The sequence below is a fragment of the Pseudorca crassidens genome, chromosome 14 (assembly GCF_039906515.1).
Source record: "Pseudorca crassidens isolate mPseCra1 chromosome 14, mPseCra1.hap1, whole genome shotgun sequence".
Taxonomy (NCBI): Eukaryota; Metazoa; Chordata; class Mammalia; order Artiodactyla; family Delphinidae; genus Pseudorca; species Pseudorca crassidens.
In genome coordinates, this window is record NC_090309.1 from 62631622 (window position 1) to 62649073 (window position 17452).

General features: G+C 39.0%; 1 protein-coding gene across 3 annotated transcripts in view; it reads left to right on the forward strand.

The window, feature by feature from the left end:
- The first annotated feature begins 5552 nt into the window (after positions 1–5552).
- Positions 5553–17452, forward strand: part of PRKD3 (protein kinase D3) — an 80855-nt gene continuing 68955 nt past the window's right edge. The window contains exons 1-2 of one of the 3 annotated variants that reach the window (XM_067703240.1): positions 5641–5778; positions 13437–14391. In XM_067703240.1, the coding sequence (XP_067559341.1) occupies positions 14104–14391 (288 nt within the window). In that variant the 5' untranslated portion in view covers positions 5641–5778; positions 13437–14103. Of the gene's footprint in view, positions 5779–6148; positions 6293–13436; positions 14392–17452 lie in introns of those variants that run through there. The other 2 variants (XM_067703242.1, XM_067703243.1) reach the window with 2 other exon arrangements.

Sequence of the window (17452 nt, forward strand, 5' to 3'; positions counted from 1 at the left end):
CAGGGAAATCTCTTAGACGGTCATTTCAGTAGATCAGGTGAGAGCTAATGAAGGCCTGAACTGAGACAGCAGTCATGGAAAAGAAGAAAGGGCATAAAACACAGAGATGTGATGGTACAAAATTGATGGGACTTGGTCACCAGCTGGATTTGGAGAAGAGGGAAAAGGAGTTAAGAAGTTTCTGTCTTGGATGACCAAACAGATGTTAGTACTAAGCACTAGGAGTGGAGATAGGAAGAGGTTTCAAGGAAAGGTGAGTTCATTTAGGGACACTTTGAATTTGTGGTCTCTCTGTGGAACATTCCAGGGATTGCAGAAAGAGATCGAGGCTAGAGATACAGATTTGTAAGACAGAGACTAAAGCCACATGCAGCAGATGCAGCAGGTGCCTTGCCAGTATCCCACTCCCACCCCACTCACCATCCTGTGCTTGCCCACCCAGGGGGCTTCCAACAGCAAGCACCGTGACTCCACTGGGAGCTGGGTGGGTGGACCCACCACGTCTGAACTGGAGAGGGACTGCTAACAGGTATGAGGTTTCTTTTTGGGGTGAGGAAAATATTCTGAAATTAGGTAGTGTGATGTTGTGTAACTTTGTGAATATACTAAAACCAGTAGACTGTACACATTTAAAAAGTGAACTTATAGTTTGTGAATCATATCTCATTTTTTTTTTAAATGTGTGAGAAAAAGAAAATCCTACGGCTCAGCTTAACTGAACTATTTGATCCACAAATGTGGCCCATGTTTTCACACCTATGTGCCTTTTCAACTGTGGCTTCTACCTAGAATTTTCTTTTTTCTCCCATTCCTCTCCCCCATATTCCCAAATCCTATCCTTTCTTCAAAGCCCAGCTAAAATCCTCTTTTTGTATGCATTTAGGCTTCCCCAGGTCAGGGGTTATGTCTTGTAATTCTCTGACATTTCCTGCTTATTTCGCCTCCTACTTATTTATTTTACTCTCTTCTCTGTTTAATAGATTTTCATATATCTCACTTAATAAACTTTAGATTCTTGAGAACAGGAGTTGTTTCATCTATAGATCCTATCAGTTGTCTTGCACATAGTAGCCTTTCAAAATGTTTATTAAATCAATACATCAAGGACTGTGATGTTTCAAGGAGAATCTAGGAAAAAAAGACAAACTAACAATAATCGGCTTTCAGCTAAACACACCATCATCATCATTTAAGTGACTATGATACAATGTAAAGTCTAGGGTTGTATAGTCATAATTTTTTCTGGAAAGACTTGAGATTTTGAAATTTGAGATGTCATGATCAGAGTACAATTTATAGTAAAATGTTCAGGTCATTATAGTCTAACTATATTAAAAGTAAAACCACCAAACATAAAACTGTTCAGTGATTTTATCCTGCACTGGAACACATGAAACTACTAGTGCAGAAAATGTTGCAGTGATGGTCATTTGAGGATCTTCCTTTGATGAAGTGAAAAGGAATTCATTGTATAGCCATAGGGATTCCTGTTCCTTTTAAACTCTTTGTTATTATTTTAAATTTCCCTCCATACACTCAAGCTCAGCAACTTTTCTTTCTCTGTTCTGCTACAACAGCAGGAGATGTGGCGATGTAAGAACTCTAACTCTTCAACATGAATAATAATAGCTAACATTTACTGAGCATTCACCATGTGAGTTTTTAAAAATGTTTTCCATGTGTTAGCTCATTTAGTCTTTATACAACTCATGGGGGAAGGACTACTATAAACCAAGTTAACAGTCGATGAGACTGAAGCACATAGAGGTTAACTTGCCCATGGTCACACAGCTTGATAAAAGGTAACCTCACAACGCATCCTCAGGCAGACTACCTTTAATGCTCATTACAGGTGTAGTGCATTCGATGCATTTTTTTTTTCATTTAATTCTCACAACAACCCTATAGGGTGAGTAATTATCTCCCCTTATTTAATATGTAAAGAAACCTATTCTTAGTGAGATTAAGTAACTTGCAGTCGCTAATTGGCAGAGCCTAGGTTGGATTCCGTCTTCAAAGTCCTACTCCAAGCCATTCCTTCCAGCTGGTTCCTCAGGGCTGGTGCAGCTTCCAGACTGTGCGTGAGGGGGGGCCCATTTCCCTAACTCTGCTGCTCTGCTCAGTGATGGTAGAAAAATTAATTTTAATACTGGCTCCCTACCCAGGTCTGTAGCACCTTTATTCTCTTTCTTAGTTGGCTTTTTATATATGTTATAACCAGTTTACAGTATTTCAAGCAGAGGTTTTTAATTAATACTCAATTAGAATGAAATCCAGAAGCACATTTGTACATTACCTCGTCTTTCTTGGGAAACCTCTTTCTCTGCAACCACAAAGATAAACAGGAATTATTGTGAATGAGCAAGGTAATTGCTTTTTTATTGCAAATTACCTGATATTAAACTTCAAGGACACCATATGAAATCCTAGGTAGAACATAGGCAGTAACCACTCCTTTTAGTTACCAGAGTTTTCTAATTCTCCTTTTAGTCCAATCATCCTCACCACACCTCTCTTTGATTATACACTGTGTTATAAATATCTGTATATATAAATATGCAAATATAAATATATTTGCATATATTGATAAAATAATATATAATCAAATAGTAAAGTATATAAAGTTACATATAAGTTCAAATAAAGAAAAGGGAGGGGGGCTTCCCTGGTGGCGCAGTGGTTGAGAGTCCACCTGCCGATGCAGGGGACGTGGGTTGGTGCCCCGGTCCGGGGGGAATCCCACGTGCCGCGGAGCGGCTGGGCCCGTGAGCCATGGCCGCTGAGCCTGCGCGTCCGGAGCCTGTGCTCCGCAACGGGAGAGGCCACAACAGTGAGACACCCGCGTACCGCAAAAAAAAAAAAAAAAAAAAAAAAGACAAGGGAGGTGTTATATGGAATAAACAGAGAAAGCTATAAAAAAAAAGGATGAATGTGCCTGGCCCAGAGCTGGTGTTCAAATAATATAATGAATATTAGATATAGATATTATCTGTAGGGGTTATATCCAAGCAGAAGACTATGGGCTTCTACAAGTTCAGTAAGGGAAAGGGCAGATAAGGGGAGCACAGGGGGATCTGCTATATACTCAATCCACAATCAAATGTGATAAGTGACATGAGAATTATCCATCAAGGGCTACCAGAGCACAGAACAATTATTGACAGCCTGCAAATCAGAAAAGAGAGTTCCAAGGATATAATAGTTCATCCTAGTCTAGAAGACCAACGAAAATCTCTTGCAGCAATCCAGATATGGAGGGTCTGGACCAGGGTAGTGGCAGTGGAAACTGAGGAAGGACATTTTGAAGAATATATCAAGTATATTTCTGCTGAAAAAGAAATAGATCCTGAAGCATTTTTTCCAATAACTATTTTACTAACTCTATATTGATACCCAAATGTTTTCTGAATTTTTCACCTATCTTTCAAGGTCATGAAGAAAGACACAAAACCAAAATAATTTTCCAGTAATCACATTCTATAAATTAAAACTACTTCAAGTTTTGAAATAATGACTATTTCTTCCAGTGGGGCCTTAACAAATCATGTTTTTCTGCATTTAGGATTCTGACTTAAGTAACTCTGCTACCTTAGGTCACAACAGTGTTGACTTTCTTTGCTTCTATTAAATAACATGTGTGAATGGTTGTGTTGTTAACCATTAAGTACAAGGGGTGGGGGCAGTAACTCTAGGGCAAGATTTGCAACTACAGTCACAGAAGAGGAACACTGAGCTCCTAGTTTTCAAAAAGCACCAAGAAGAAAAATCTTTTCCATCTTGGTCATTCTGATTATATTTTCTCTCAAGGATAAAAATCTCACATGCACGTATTAAACCTAATCTTTACCCTTCAGTGCTCCTGGCATAGGAATGGAATGTCCTGAGGAAACTGTAGTTCATGTCAAGCAAAAAAATTACAGGGACAAAGACAGTCTTACACTTAAATGTATTATTGAAAGATTCACTTTTCAGTGATTTGAAAGGAGATGATTTCATTTTTCAAAAGAGAAGTGGAAAAGTGGAAATGAAATGACCATATGTATGTGTATATATAATGTAAATGTATATATGTTTATATGTATATATAATATATATGTATATACACATATATATATTCTCATATACACAAACCTTGCACCTCTGTAAAATAGCAGCTTGCTTCATTTAGAAAAGTTACTTCTAGAAAGAGTAACTTCTGTCTCTTTAAGGACCACGAGTGAAAACGGGAGTCACTAGTGAGATGGGACTGGCTGTAAACTGCTCCAATGAGATCCTGGGAATCTTGCTGAGAGAGGATATTTGGGTTTGGACTAAAATGTCAGTTGTGAAGTGGAAGGAAGAAAAAGGCAAAGTTAGGTAAGAGCATTTTTCGGTTTTGTTTTTTTTTTAAAGAAACTTGAGTGAATTTACTTTCAATTTTAAAGTAAAAGAATAGCAGAATAAGACTACAAAATATAATTAGACTGAATTAGATATTACTGAATGTGAGACAATTAGTATCTTCTAATTTAAAAAAATGTTTCAGAAACATCTTTTAAAAATATAGCTTCGGAGTAGATCAGAGTTATACAGAATTTTACTTGCCCGGTCTTTAATATAAATTATTAAAAAATTCCCGCTTAAGTTTAAATCCAGGGACATCCAGTAAGATTTATGACTTGGTATAAAAAGTAGGGACCCACTTAGCTTTCTTTTCTCTCTGTTCTCAAAAACTGCCCTCGACCTCTGCATGGGGATGGATGGATTATTGCCTGCAACCCATCTGCTTGTTTCAATATAATTTAATTGAGATATACTGGGCATGAAATTTGGACATAAGGAGACCTGGGTCTTTTCTGGGACAATGGGTGTCAGCTGCTCACGCTTTTCCCTCACATAAAATATGTATAATTTAACACCTAGTGTATTTTCCCTCTAGATCTCATCTCACCCGAGTCCCCCTTCACCCGGCATTGTCACCCTTGTCAATGTCACTTGGAAACCTAGGTTCGGTGATTCTTGGCTGCACTTCACTCTGATGGTAGGGGACACACTCGAATTTAAAGATGGACAAGTAGGATACACACAACACATTGAAAGCAGAGACTTCCATTTACTCCGCTTTAGGTGAAGGGCTCCGGACGTATCCGCCTGGGTGTGGAACGCGCGGGGCCCCTGTGCCAAACGGCCAGCTGGAGGGCAAACACTCGGGAGTGAAACAGGTGGAGAAGTGCGACGATACCTCAGGGTGAAAACTGCTCTCTACTATAGACCCTTTACAAGTCCCGTGTCCAACTTGTCACCTCTTGCCCCCTAACAACCATCGCCTACATCAGAGCGGGCGACATAAGAGAAAAAGGCAGTTCAGTAGCAATAATGGGTATCAAGTACAGTGCGTACCTGGAATAAGTGCACGGTCGCGCCCCGCTCCCCAGTGCTCATGGGGACTCCAGGACCTCGGAGGGTGCAGAGCGAGCCTGAGAGCACCAGGAGCTCCTGCTGCCCGCGCGTGGTGTCAAGACAGTGATCAACTTCCCCGCGCTGCTACCACCGTTTCGAGCTCGCGAGGAGACTACAGCTCCCGGCAAGCCCCGCGCCGACCGCGCGCCCCCGCCCCTCGCGCGCCCCTGCCCCCCCGCCCTCGGGCCTCAGGACGGGACGGGGCGGAGGGAGGGACAGAGGAAGGGGCGCCTGCGGCGGGCGGGATCCTGCGAGGCGCGTGAAGCCTCGCTGGCGCCTGGTCCGGGACCCAGACGCTGGCGGGCGCGGAGTTTCTCACGACCGGCGGAGCCCGCCTCTGTAAGTAGTCGCCTCGGGGAGAGCGGAACAGACACCGAAAAAGTTAGCGCCGCAGCGGCTGCCGCTTTGTTCTCCCGGCACGTCGGGTGAGGCGGCGGAGGCGGCTGCAGCCTCCCCTCCCCCACCCACCCGCACGCGGTGGCGGCGGCGGTGGCGGAGGGACTCGGATCCCGCGCGGGGCTGGGCGGCGGCCGCCGGGGTTGGGCGGGAAATTGGTAGAGCGCGCGGCGGGAGGAGCGGGCGGTGGGCGCCGCTGTGAGCGGGGGCGCCGGCGCTGCAGCCAGATGGGGCCAAGTTCCGGCGTGGGCGCCGACGCCAACTTGGAGTCACGCTCCGCCGGCGACCACCGCGCCCGGCCTCTCGGACCCAGTCTCTTACCGGGTCCTCCCAACTAGCTCCCAACGCCAGATTGGCGGCACTCACGCTGACGAATTTTGGATGAGCCTTCCCCTTTTCTTTTCACCACTTTACCTTGTACGCGTCGCAAAGAGTGAGTCGACGGCGCTTAGAGAACGTAAGCCCCCACCCCAATTTCCTGACTCTTTAGTTTTGCAAGTTGCGGCGTAGCTCCGAGTCGGTCTCATCCCCGGGAGGGTTTTCTTAAGACGAAACACTGAGGAGCGCAACTGCGTCTTTGAGCAGTAAAAATAACTCCATACTATTCGATTGCCTGTTGGATATTTTATTTGAAGTCATCGCAGTCAGAAGCATAGGCCTTGCCGTGTGCAGGCACGAGTATAAATCGAGCGACGGCGTGTGTGAGAGCTGCAGACTTTTCCATACACAGATTGATGGCTTGGACGTAACTGTCTCTTCAACCACACCCATCCCCACAGGAAATAAGACTATCGGTGTCATCTTTGATTAGGGAGGATAAGTTACACCCTGAACTGGTACTTTGTTCGACACAGCCTTAATGAGCTGTAGAGGCAAATGAAACGAAAACTTTTAAAATACCGTAATTTGTACCCTAGAAAACGTTAGCGTGTTACTCTTATACTGTTTCTCCTTTGTACTTAATGCTGCAGTTACTAAAGTTTTAGCGGCTATGATTTTCTTTAGATCAAGCTTACTTAGTAAATTTAAGGCTGTGAGGACACCTCTGGATTTGTGGCTGAAAGCATCCATAAAGTTCCCCGACCGAGATCTAGGCCAGTTTTACTTAATAAAGGAACCCTTTCCTCCTTCCGTGTTAGGATCTGGATTCAGAGCTGGCATGGACATTCAGCCAAAAAAAATGTTACAAGTTTTATTAAAAGTATTTAAAACGTGTCACAGAAGCCTTCATGTTAGGTTTTGCTTCGGTAGGTAATGTAGATGTGGTCGGCCTGATCAGAGGAACTTGAATATTTGACAAGCCAGTTTTCCATCCTCAGTTCTATAATTTGGTATATAGCTTTTAACTTTTTAGGATGACTCAGATTCAAGAATGTTGACTGGTTTATTATCTTGAAATGAATGTTTTAAGCATCTCAGATCGTAGTGAGTCTTTTAAATACATAAATTTTAGAAGCTTTCAGTTTCATGAGGTGCCGTCTTTAAAATAGAAATTTCTCTCTTAGTGGATTGCTTTTAATCTAAAAAATGCCATGGCCCTCCCAAAAAAGAGCTTAATAAATCAAGTTCTTGGATATTAAATTTTTAAAATTATATAAGAATTGGAAAAATCTTATACAGAAAAAAAGAATGGTCATTTAAATGCATGTTTCTTAAGGGACATTTTGTTCTCATTTTTAAAAGACATTCTAAAGTTGATGAAAATATTACCATATTAGAGTTAATTGCTCATTTTAAAAATAAACTGATTTTACAGAACTTGATATTGGGAAATTATTAGCTAGTACAGTTTTTAATTTGATTTATTAATAATCATGCTTATGATTCATAATCTGTGCAGACAGTACTTTGAGTCTCTGATTATGTAATTCAAATTGAACGTGTGTGTGAGCCTTTTTGGAGCAGTTGTCTCATTAATGGAAAAACTTGAGATAATGTACTTAGGAGATGTTTTAATTTTAATTTCAGTGTAGAAGGAGGTTTTCTCCACTTGTGTGATTAGTTTATAGTGGCTGTATGTAAGAAATTGCTCACTGGCTATGAGTCAGATTTCTTAGATACCACTGGTGCAGAGAGAGGTTATGAAGATACATTAAGCCAAACGTAAATTTGTACAGCATCACCAGACTGGCAGTCCGTAATCTGGTTACTGGATAAACTTTTCAGTGCCTGAGCAGAGAGCAGACTTGGTGTGCTCTCTCTCTGTTCTCTCTGACATTGGAAAAGACTGAGATTCTAATACCTCTGGTCTCGATGAGCTGAATTTTACCAGCAACAATTTAGTTGAATACTGAGCTTTTAGGAGGAAAAGTATTTATATTAACCTAAGGTAATAGTTACATTTTTGAAAATATATAAGTAGATGTAGGAAATTGCTAGAAACTATGATTTTAAAAACCATCAACAAAGTTACTTGGATTTTTCATACAATATAAAAGCAACATCAGGATTATTAAGGAAAGTCAGGCCTGTATCAAGGTAGAATATGGATAATGACTTCAGGACTCTGGTCAGTATTGCATTGAAAAAGGCCATATGCTTTTTGTACATACTAAAAGAATACAGTACATATCAACAGGAGAAAAAAAGACCCTGCATTCATTAGCATTCCTAGCACACAAAACTTAATCGAACCAGGAAAACTGTTACTGGTAGGGAGTCATGGTAAATATTATGCTATTCTGAATAGGAAAAGTGTTTTACCTCTTAACTTTTGCCTTTCCTGAGTACAAAAAGGACACTGGCTACACTAAATGATGAGCTTCGTTTTGAAGTGTTTACTAGCTGGATTTGTTTTGTCTTCCGGAATCCTCTTTGCTTCTCTCTCTGCTTCTCTGACTCCTACTTATCCTTTGGTTTTAGCTTCCTTAAAGGTGCCTTGCCTGTGAACCTCTGTTGAAATTAGTTCCTCTCAGTATACTCTGTCATATCACTTTTCATGATTTGTAATTGCCTAGCTATTAATGTGAATATTTGTTTAATGTGTGTGTCCTATATCACACTCTAAGCTCCGGAGAGAGCAATAGCCATGTCTGTTTTGGTCACTGCTGTACAACCCGAGTCTCTCATAACAGTCTAGCAGATAATAGGCACTCAGTAAATATTTGTTGAATGAAAATGCTGCTGTTAGAGCTTCTTATAATTAGAGGCTTTGCTAAGAAATGAGATAATGTATATGTAGGGGGAGTTGAGGGAGAGGGAGAGAAAGGGTAGATCAACTTGTGATGTTACCGTGAAGTAACCCTCTGTTAAGTCACCTAACCTCCAGAGCCTTTATTTTTACCTTGTCTGTAATAGTAGGGCAGGTTGGGCTCAAGATTCCTTTAAAATGCCATCTTTTGATTCCATTCAGCAATAGTGACAATTTCATTTGAATGAAATATGTGACAGATAATTCCCCCAAAGAATATTCGAGATGTTGCAAATAAACATATTAGAAATGCTTGCCAACTCACAGCTATTAGTAACAAACATATCCAATTGATTTATGAATTAGTATGTGTACTGTTGTCTCAGATTTCTGATTGAAGCATAAAGACAAAATTAGAGTTGTTAGATTTTTTTTTTTGATATTTAGTCTTAATATTTTGCACCCTACATCTTGTTGCATCTTACAGATCAAATCAAGGTTCCGTAAAGCAAAACAAGGAGAGGGAAAACAGATGGGGTGAGTGGGCAGAAGCTAATATGACAGCTCACTTAGTTTCTTCTATTTGTGTTCATGCTGAAACTGTAAAAAATATTTTTATGCAAAAGTATAACATAGTTTGTTAATAGTTATCGATCATTCTGATAGTTGATTGTAATCATAAGACAGTTACTGTTATTTGGCTAATATTAGCAGGTATTATAAAATGGAAATTTAGTGGGAAGATATCCGTCACAAATAAATTATTATTCTTGAACACAGCAGCGTCTTGCATTTTGAAGTATTTAACCTGCATACAGTATTATTCATAGATATTTGATTCACCTTTTTATGACAGTTGTTCAGCTTTTTGAAACTGCTCAAGTCAGGTATTTTAAGGACCTCATTACCTCATGAGAAAACCTGTTGTAGATTGTTGTTAGGTTGTTGGTAATGAACTGAAGTAGTATAAAGAACATGGGCTTTGGAGTCAGGGAAACTTTGGTGTGAATCCCAGTTCCATCACTTATTAGCTGTGTAGTCGTGGGTAAGCAACAATTCTGAAACTCTGGTTCCTTTTCTGTAAAGCAGTTAAACAAATTTCCTAGTGTCATAGCAAGGATTTAATGAAGTATGATATCTCAATTTCAGTGTTTAGTGTGAAGTAGGAGCTTAATTGTTAATTCTTTCACCTAATTACTGTGAAAATTGCTAAAACTTAGCACTTAGGATAAGCCAGGTACTACTGTAGATATTGTACATGCAGTAGCGCAGTCCTCGTAGCTGTTATCTTCATTTTACCTCTACCCTCTATCTACCCTCTACAATGATACTGAATAAAACCAGTTATTCTCTGTTAATTTCCTAATCTTATGTTTGCACTGTGTCCACCCAGTAACACAACTTCCTGGGTGTGTGGTGTGAGTAGGGATAACACTTCATAAATGAATACATTGTTATCAATAGCAAAAAATAAATAAATCATCCATATAAAAATGGGGAGAAAAACCAATTATTCTCTTAACACCTTTTCAAATATTTGAAGACCATTATTCTGCTTGGTTGTGTTAAGCATAATTTGTCACATGACATTGTTTTCAGCTTTATCTAGATATATCCTCATTATTATTTTTTTACATCAATATAGCTCTTAAAAGTGTGGACTGTAAAAATGAATACAGTGGTAACGTAAGCTGACTAGCAACCAGTATGCTGATTGATGCTGATGTGTTCTCAGTGTCCTGGGGGTTTATGTTTACATTAGTTCTTTTAGTCACCCATTATATTAGCAGCCATTATTAAACTCTTGGTTGATAACACCTCTAGTGAACAGGTTCTAAGTCCGCATTTCTATATTGCACATTTAACTTTTTGAACTAAATGTAAAGCTTTACTCTCATCATTGTTATAGTTCACTTGAATTTTAGTTTATTTCTCCCAGATTGTACACTCTGAGGATTTTATAAGCATGTCTTCCATGTCTTTATTATCTTATAAATAATCAAAAACAATATAGGGCCAAGGGCAGCGTTCCAATGCACTCCCCTAAAGACTTCTCTAAGTTGATACAGAGCAGCAAACTTAACCAACTACACTAACATCTAACTCATACTCAAACAACGTATTTACAAAAAGAGTATGGAATATCATCTTGAGAATTGTTTTGGCCAGAATACACTAATTTTTTTTCTGGCTTTGCTAATTGTGTGATCTCGGGCAAGTACTTTAAGCCAGTTTTCTCAACTATAAAATGGGTTGTTGTGAGGATTAAGTGAGGAAACACATATGGAATGCTTAGAACGGTGTCTGGCAGATAGAGCTCAATTACTGTGAGTTATTATTTCCTCCATCTAAAAAGGCCAATAACCCCTTTTTTAAAAGGTGTAAATGTAGCTGATTTGGCGTTCTGTTTGAATTCATGCTGACGTCTAGTGATCATTATATTCTAAGTATTGGAAAATCATTTGCTTTCATAATCTATTCTCAGATTTGACTAAGGGTTAACATTAAGTTTATATGTCTGCAGTTTCTGAAATCACTTCCCCACTCCTCCAGCCCACAAAACTTGAAGCCGTTCTGACCCATCTCCAGCCCATGACTGTTTCTCTCTTTCTGAACTCTTTCTCCAAGATGATAGGAGTCAGCTTTGTAATTGCACTGACTAATTGCTTTAGCAATATGGAGTGCATTGCATCTGAACCCGAAGACTTGCACTTCCATAAAGATGTGTTAGTCCCTCGTATTCACGAGGCTCAGGTTTCAGTTCTCAATGCTCTGCTACAACTTTAGTTTAAAAACTCAGAGAAAGTAAGCAAAAGACCAGTTGAGCAATTGTGCCTTCTCAATGTGCTCTCTCAACCTTAACATCCTCTCTGAGCGGTGATTCTCTCAGTTCCTTGTTCTTTCAGAAATGGTATGTGATTGTGGAGACAGCACTTGGTAGGAAAGTATGAAACTTGGGTCCTGATTCCCACTCCACCTCTTAATGGCCATTTGATGCTGGGCAAGTTACTTTATCTGCTTTTGCTTCCGTTAACTCATCTGCAAAAATAATAAATAATATTTGCCTTGTCAAATTCCAAAGAGATATCATGAGATAAAGCATATAAAACATTTACAAGATGTTAAGTGCTGTACAATATAAAATGGGTTAAAATTACTTATCTGAATGTAGTTCTAAAAGCTGTTATCTTTAAGCAGTTTTTTTCTAAGCCATACTTTTTCTTGAACTTGCTCATTCTTAATACTATATCTGTATGTTTTTGCTCTTCTGTTATGTTCATCCTCGTTTATTTAGCCCCATTAACTACTTTCCAGAGTCATTCTGCAACCACATTGGATGCTTCACTCTTTTTCATCATTAGACTTTACAGGTATATGGATGGAATTTAAATTGAAAGATCCTTCTCTTGTGAGCCATTTCACTTAGCCATGGGTTCGTACTTTTAGTTTTTGAACTGTCCTTATGTAAAACTGTGATACATATGTAACTGTGCTTAGTGTTCTCTTTTTCACTTTTAGAAATTTTTTATGACAAGATCGCTTTTTCCTATGTTCCTGTCTTAAGTATGTCTTTTATACTTCTTTGTGTGTCATATAACTGTGTTTAGTATATGCTTCCTTAGTTTTCTGAAAGAAATCTGCTTAGATTTAAACTTTTAATATAAAAAAGAATACTCTTGTCTATGTTAGGGCAGTATTATACATCTTTTGTATGGCCAAGTGGTACTTTATTTCTATGATGATGTCAGTTTTACTTTTCTTTTTTGTCCCTTCTGTTTTTGTCATAACTCAGTTGTGTATTTGTGGAATAAAAGTGTTTGACCTTCAAGTTTTAGGTATTAGTGAGGAATAGCAGGGTTTTGTTTTTTGCTCTTTTTTTTTTTTATCAGGAGGCTCTCCCTGAAATCATGGGCTCTGATAACTAGACCAAAAAAAAAAAAGGCTACCCATTAGGATTTATTGGTGAATTATAAACATACAGCCAAAACATATCATTTTAAAAAAGCACAAGGATTCTTTTTTTTAATTAATTAATAAATTTTATTTATTTTGGCTGTGTTGGGTCTTCATTGTTGCACCCGAGCTTTCTCTAGTTGCGGTGAGCAGGGGCTGCTCTTCGTTGCAGTTGTGCAGGCTTCTCGTTGCAGTGGCTTCTCTTTTTGCGGAGCGTGGGCTCTAGGTGCGCAGGCTTCAGTAGTTGAGGCTCACGGGCTTCAGTAGTTGTGACACGTGGGCTCAGTAGTTGTGGCTCGCGGGCTCTAGAGCGCAGGCTCAGTAGTTGTGGTGCACGGGCTTAGTTGCTCTGCAGCATGTGGGATCTTCCTGGACCAGAGCTCAAACCCATGTCCCCTGCATTGGCAGGCAGATTCTTAACCACTGGGCCACCAGGGAAGCCCCAAGGATTCTTGCATTTTTAAAATAATGTTAAGTGAGTATAAAATATTAAAAGTTTCTAAAAAATTTCTTCCAGGCTACCTACATTTCAGAAAGCATCAACTTTTCTCCATGGGCCCATTCACCAAGTGGAATATGCCTGTACTATTTTAAAAAGCCTTTGTGCTTAATCCTGGAAAAATTTGCTCCTCCAAAATGAAAATGAGGACATTTGAGAAGGTGATTTAAGGTGTGGACATTTGAGAAAGTGTCCCATTAGATCAAGGAACCAAAGGATAAGTACTGAATAGACTAATCCTAAACACTTTTTATTTTTTAAACTAGGATTTTATTTTGACAGAAAAACAACTTTTATTCATTATGTATTTTCTGAAATTAAAAGAGAGAGACAAGAATAGACTTAAAAGAAAATAGATGAAGATGTTTAGTAAATAAACAATGTCAGCTCTCTTCTGATGAGGATAATTCAGTGATGTTAAATCCTTTCCAAAACCCTGGTTGTGGTCCTAAAGACAAGACTCTTCTTTGATGGGACTGATATTAAGGGAAGTGGGACCTTTTGTATATTCAACTCACAGTTGTAGAACTTGCCATCATCAGCATGAGTGGCTTAAAAGAGGAAATAAAGAAGCTTTCAACTAAATCTGAAAGTACAGTCATTTTTTTACCACTGTGATTTTAAGGCCTCTTCATAACCATTGAAAAAGAATTGACAACTGTTTTAAAAGATTAAAGAAAGGCAGATGTCTGCAAACAATTCTCCTCCATCATCCCAGAAGTCTGTAATACCTGCAACTCTTCCTGCTGTGCTTCCAGCTCCTTCTCCGTGTTCAAGTCCTAAAACAGGGCTCTCTGCGCGACTCTCTAATGGAAGCTTCAGTGCACCATCACTCACCAACTCCAGAGGCTCAGTGCATACAATCTCATTTCTACTGCAAATTGGCCTTACACGGGAGAGTATTACCATCGAAGCCCAGGAACTATCTTTATCTGCAGTCAAGGATCTTGTGTGCTCCATTGTTTATCAAAAGGTACTGTGCATGCTATTTATGTCAGTAGTTTTTCTAAGTAATATTGTTTCTACTGCTTTTCTATAAATTATACATGCAACAGTGAGTTAACACATATGGATCAATCAGTTGTTTATATCTTAATTCTGAGCATTGGGAGAGAGTCCTGATAGACTAAAAGCCTAAAGTCTGAAATTTCAGAGTCTAACAGCTGGAGCCTATATCCAGGCTTTAAAATACTGCTTATTCAATTCATCTCTTTAAGAGCAGGAAAATCAGTGTAAAGTCAAGAGGACTTAAGCAGTCTCACTTGTTTTCAGAGAAAACAGTCAGGAGGTAGAAGGCACAAGGCAACAAGGGGGCTTACCAAAAGGATGAGACACAGCTGCTGCTGAGTCCAGGTCCATACCTCGTTCTTCCTAGGTCCCCTGTATGCTGCCCTTTTGTCCCCTTTAGATCCTGATTTCACCTAAACTGCCAGAGGACCACACTCTCTCTGTCTCTTAAAAATTAGGTAAATGAGCTGTAATATATATCAGAATAGAAGAAAAATTTTAAATTTAAAATCACCCTCAAATTTTAAATTGAGAGTGATTTTATTTTGCTTCCAATTAACTCACCCCCTGCCCTGTACCATACCATTTTTTAAGGAATCTTAGCTAAATTTCTTTAATAATCTTGATTTGATGCATGAGCTGGTATGTTCTATGTTTTATCATAAAACTGTATATAAGTAGTATGAATTGGTTACATTTTCTTTTTAATGGACCAAGCCTATGTTTCAAACAACTTAGTATACTTTATGTTTTAAAAATCCTATCAGTAAGATTAATGTGTTTGGATAATGCTCCTCGTCTTACTGTTTTTGTTTCAGTTACTTATGCTTTACATGGTTTGTCATTATCTTCTGATGTAGAAGTAATTAACAGTCAAAAAAATGTTATGTGGTTTGTGAAAATGACCCTTGTCTCCTGTGTGTTAACAGTGACTTATCTATTTAAATGTGGCCAAAAGTAATTTTAGGTATTCTTTTGTAGATCTGTAGAACCATCTTTGTGTCTTTAAGTATCTTTGCTTTTAATTTCCCTTTCATCAGATGGTAACAGATGTTTTAATAAATATTTTTGCAACTAGGTTTTTAATTTAATGGTAAGAGTTTAACTTAAATACAATTTGTAACTTTATTGTCTCTCTTTTTTTGAGCCCATAGAAAATCATAACTAATGTTTTGGTAGAGCTATATTATTCAGTTTTCAACCTTTGGAAATTTGACTTAGTTCTTATATTTATACAGAGGCATACTGATTTTCTACAGGATTACTTTAGAATGAATGTTACTTCCTCATTAATATAGATGTGAGAAGTGGGTCAGATGGGTCAAGTTCTTGGGAAGCTAGGTTAAAAATCATAATCTATGAAAAATTCTAGTGAAGCCAAGGAAATAAGATATGGCTCAAGAAAAGATAATTCAGGGTGAACTTTATGCAAATATAAAATAGAATTATTGATTATGGAGATAGCCAGCATAAAATGAATATCATGGTGAACTGAATTTGAGTCAATATTGTAGTGATATGGGGATGTGCTTGGCAAAAATATAAAACATGTATGTGACATAATCTTATTACACACTCCTTTTGACATGTGCTAGAATCCTAACTGTTGTTTAAGTGTAGTGAAAAAGAGTATTGAGCTTGTAACTAGGTCAGCTGTATTGTTTTTTGTTTGTTTTTGGCCATCCCATACAGCTTGCGGGATCTTAGTTCGCCAACCAGGGATTGAACCCAGGCCCTCAGCAGTGAGAGCACAGAGTCCTAACCACTGGACAGCCAGGGAATGCCCAGCTCTGTTGTTTATTAACTGCATACTTTATGTGATTTGACTTCTCTGTATTACATTTCCACATCTATCAAATTATTGAGTTGGGATGATTTTTTTTTTTAATAAATTTATTTTATTTTATTTTTATTTTTGGCTGTGTTGGGTCTTTGTCACTGCACGCGGGCTTTCTCTAGTTGCGGCGAGCGGGGGCTACTCTTTGTTGCGGAGCACAGGCTTCAGTAGTTGTGGCACGCAGGCTCAGTAGTTGTGGCTTGCGGGCTCTAGAGCACAGGCTCAGTAGTTGTGGCGCACGGGCTTAGTTGCTCTACGGCATGTGGGATCTTCCTGGACCAGGGCTCGAACCCGTGTCCCCTGCATTGGCAGGCAGATTCTTAACCACTGCTCCACCAGGGAAGCCCGAGTGGGGATGATTTCTAGTGTGTAATTCCAGCTGTGAAATTCTGAATCATTTAACCTAAAGTTAAGTCTTCACTCTAGAGACAGATAAAGGAGAAAGGAATTTCAAGGAATGATCTACTCAGGTCCTAACTGGAAAGAAATCTTAAGGGAACCAACTCAGATTCTGGGGTTTGATAGAGAGGTTTCATGGATCCCTAACTCACCTGGGAGATGGAAAAACCATGTCAGAAGTTCTTTTCTTTTTACATTCTCTCTTAGATTCTTGCTTGCTAATCACTTACTTCCATTACCTACACATGCATAGCTCCAGGTTAACTCCCAGGACTCTGATGGGCACACCTGCTTTTCTTATTTCTGTTCTTAGTAAATACATTTATTGAACCTTTTAAAGGTAGAGCACTGGTTAAATTTTAAGAAGTAGATTAACCAAATGTCCCTTCCCTCAAAAAGCTTATAGTCTGGTAAGGGAAACATTTACCAGAATAAAATATGAGAAGTAGAAAGTGAAGTTAAAATAAAAAGTGCTCTTCTCAGGTTGATAAAAGATATGAAAGACTTCATATGAAATGTAACATTTCATCTGATACTTAAAGAATGAGTAAGATTTCAGTGATATGGGAGGTAAGGAGTACATACCAAGGCAAAAAAATCAGGATGAGCAAAGATATGGGAGGGGAAAGGAGGAAGATTATAATTGACAACATTTATTGAGTACCTACTGTATGTCAGGAGCTTCGCACACCCTTTCTGCTTAATACTTGCAACAAGTTTTGGTGCATCTCACATAGTTAATGTGAGGTTTTTTTTTTCTTGTGATGAGAATTTGTAAGATCTGTTCTCT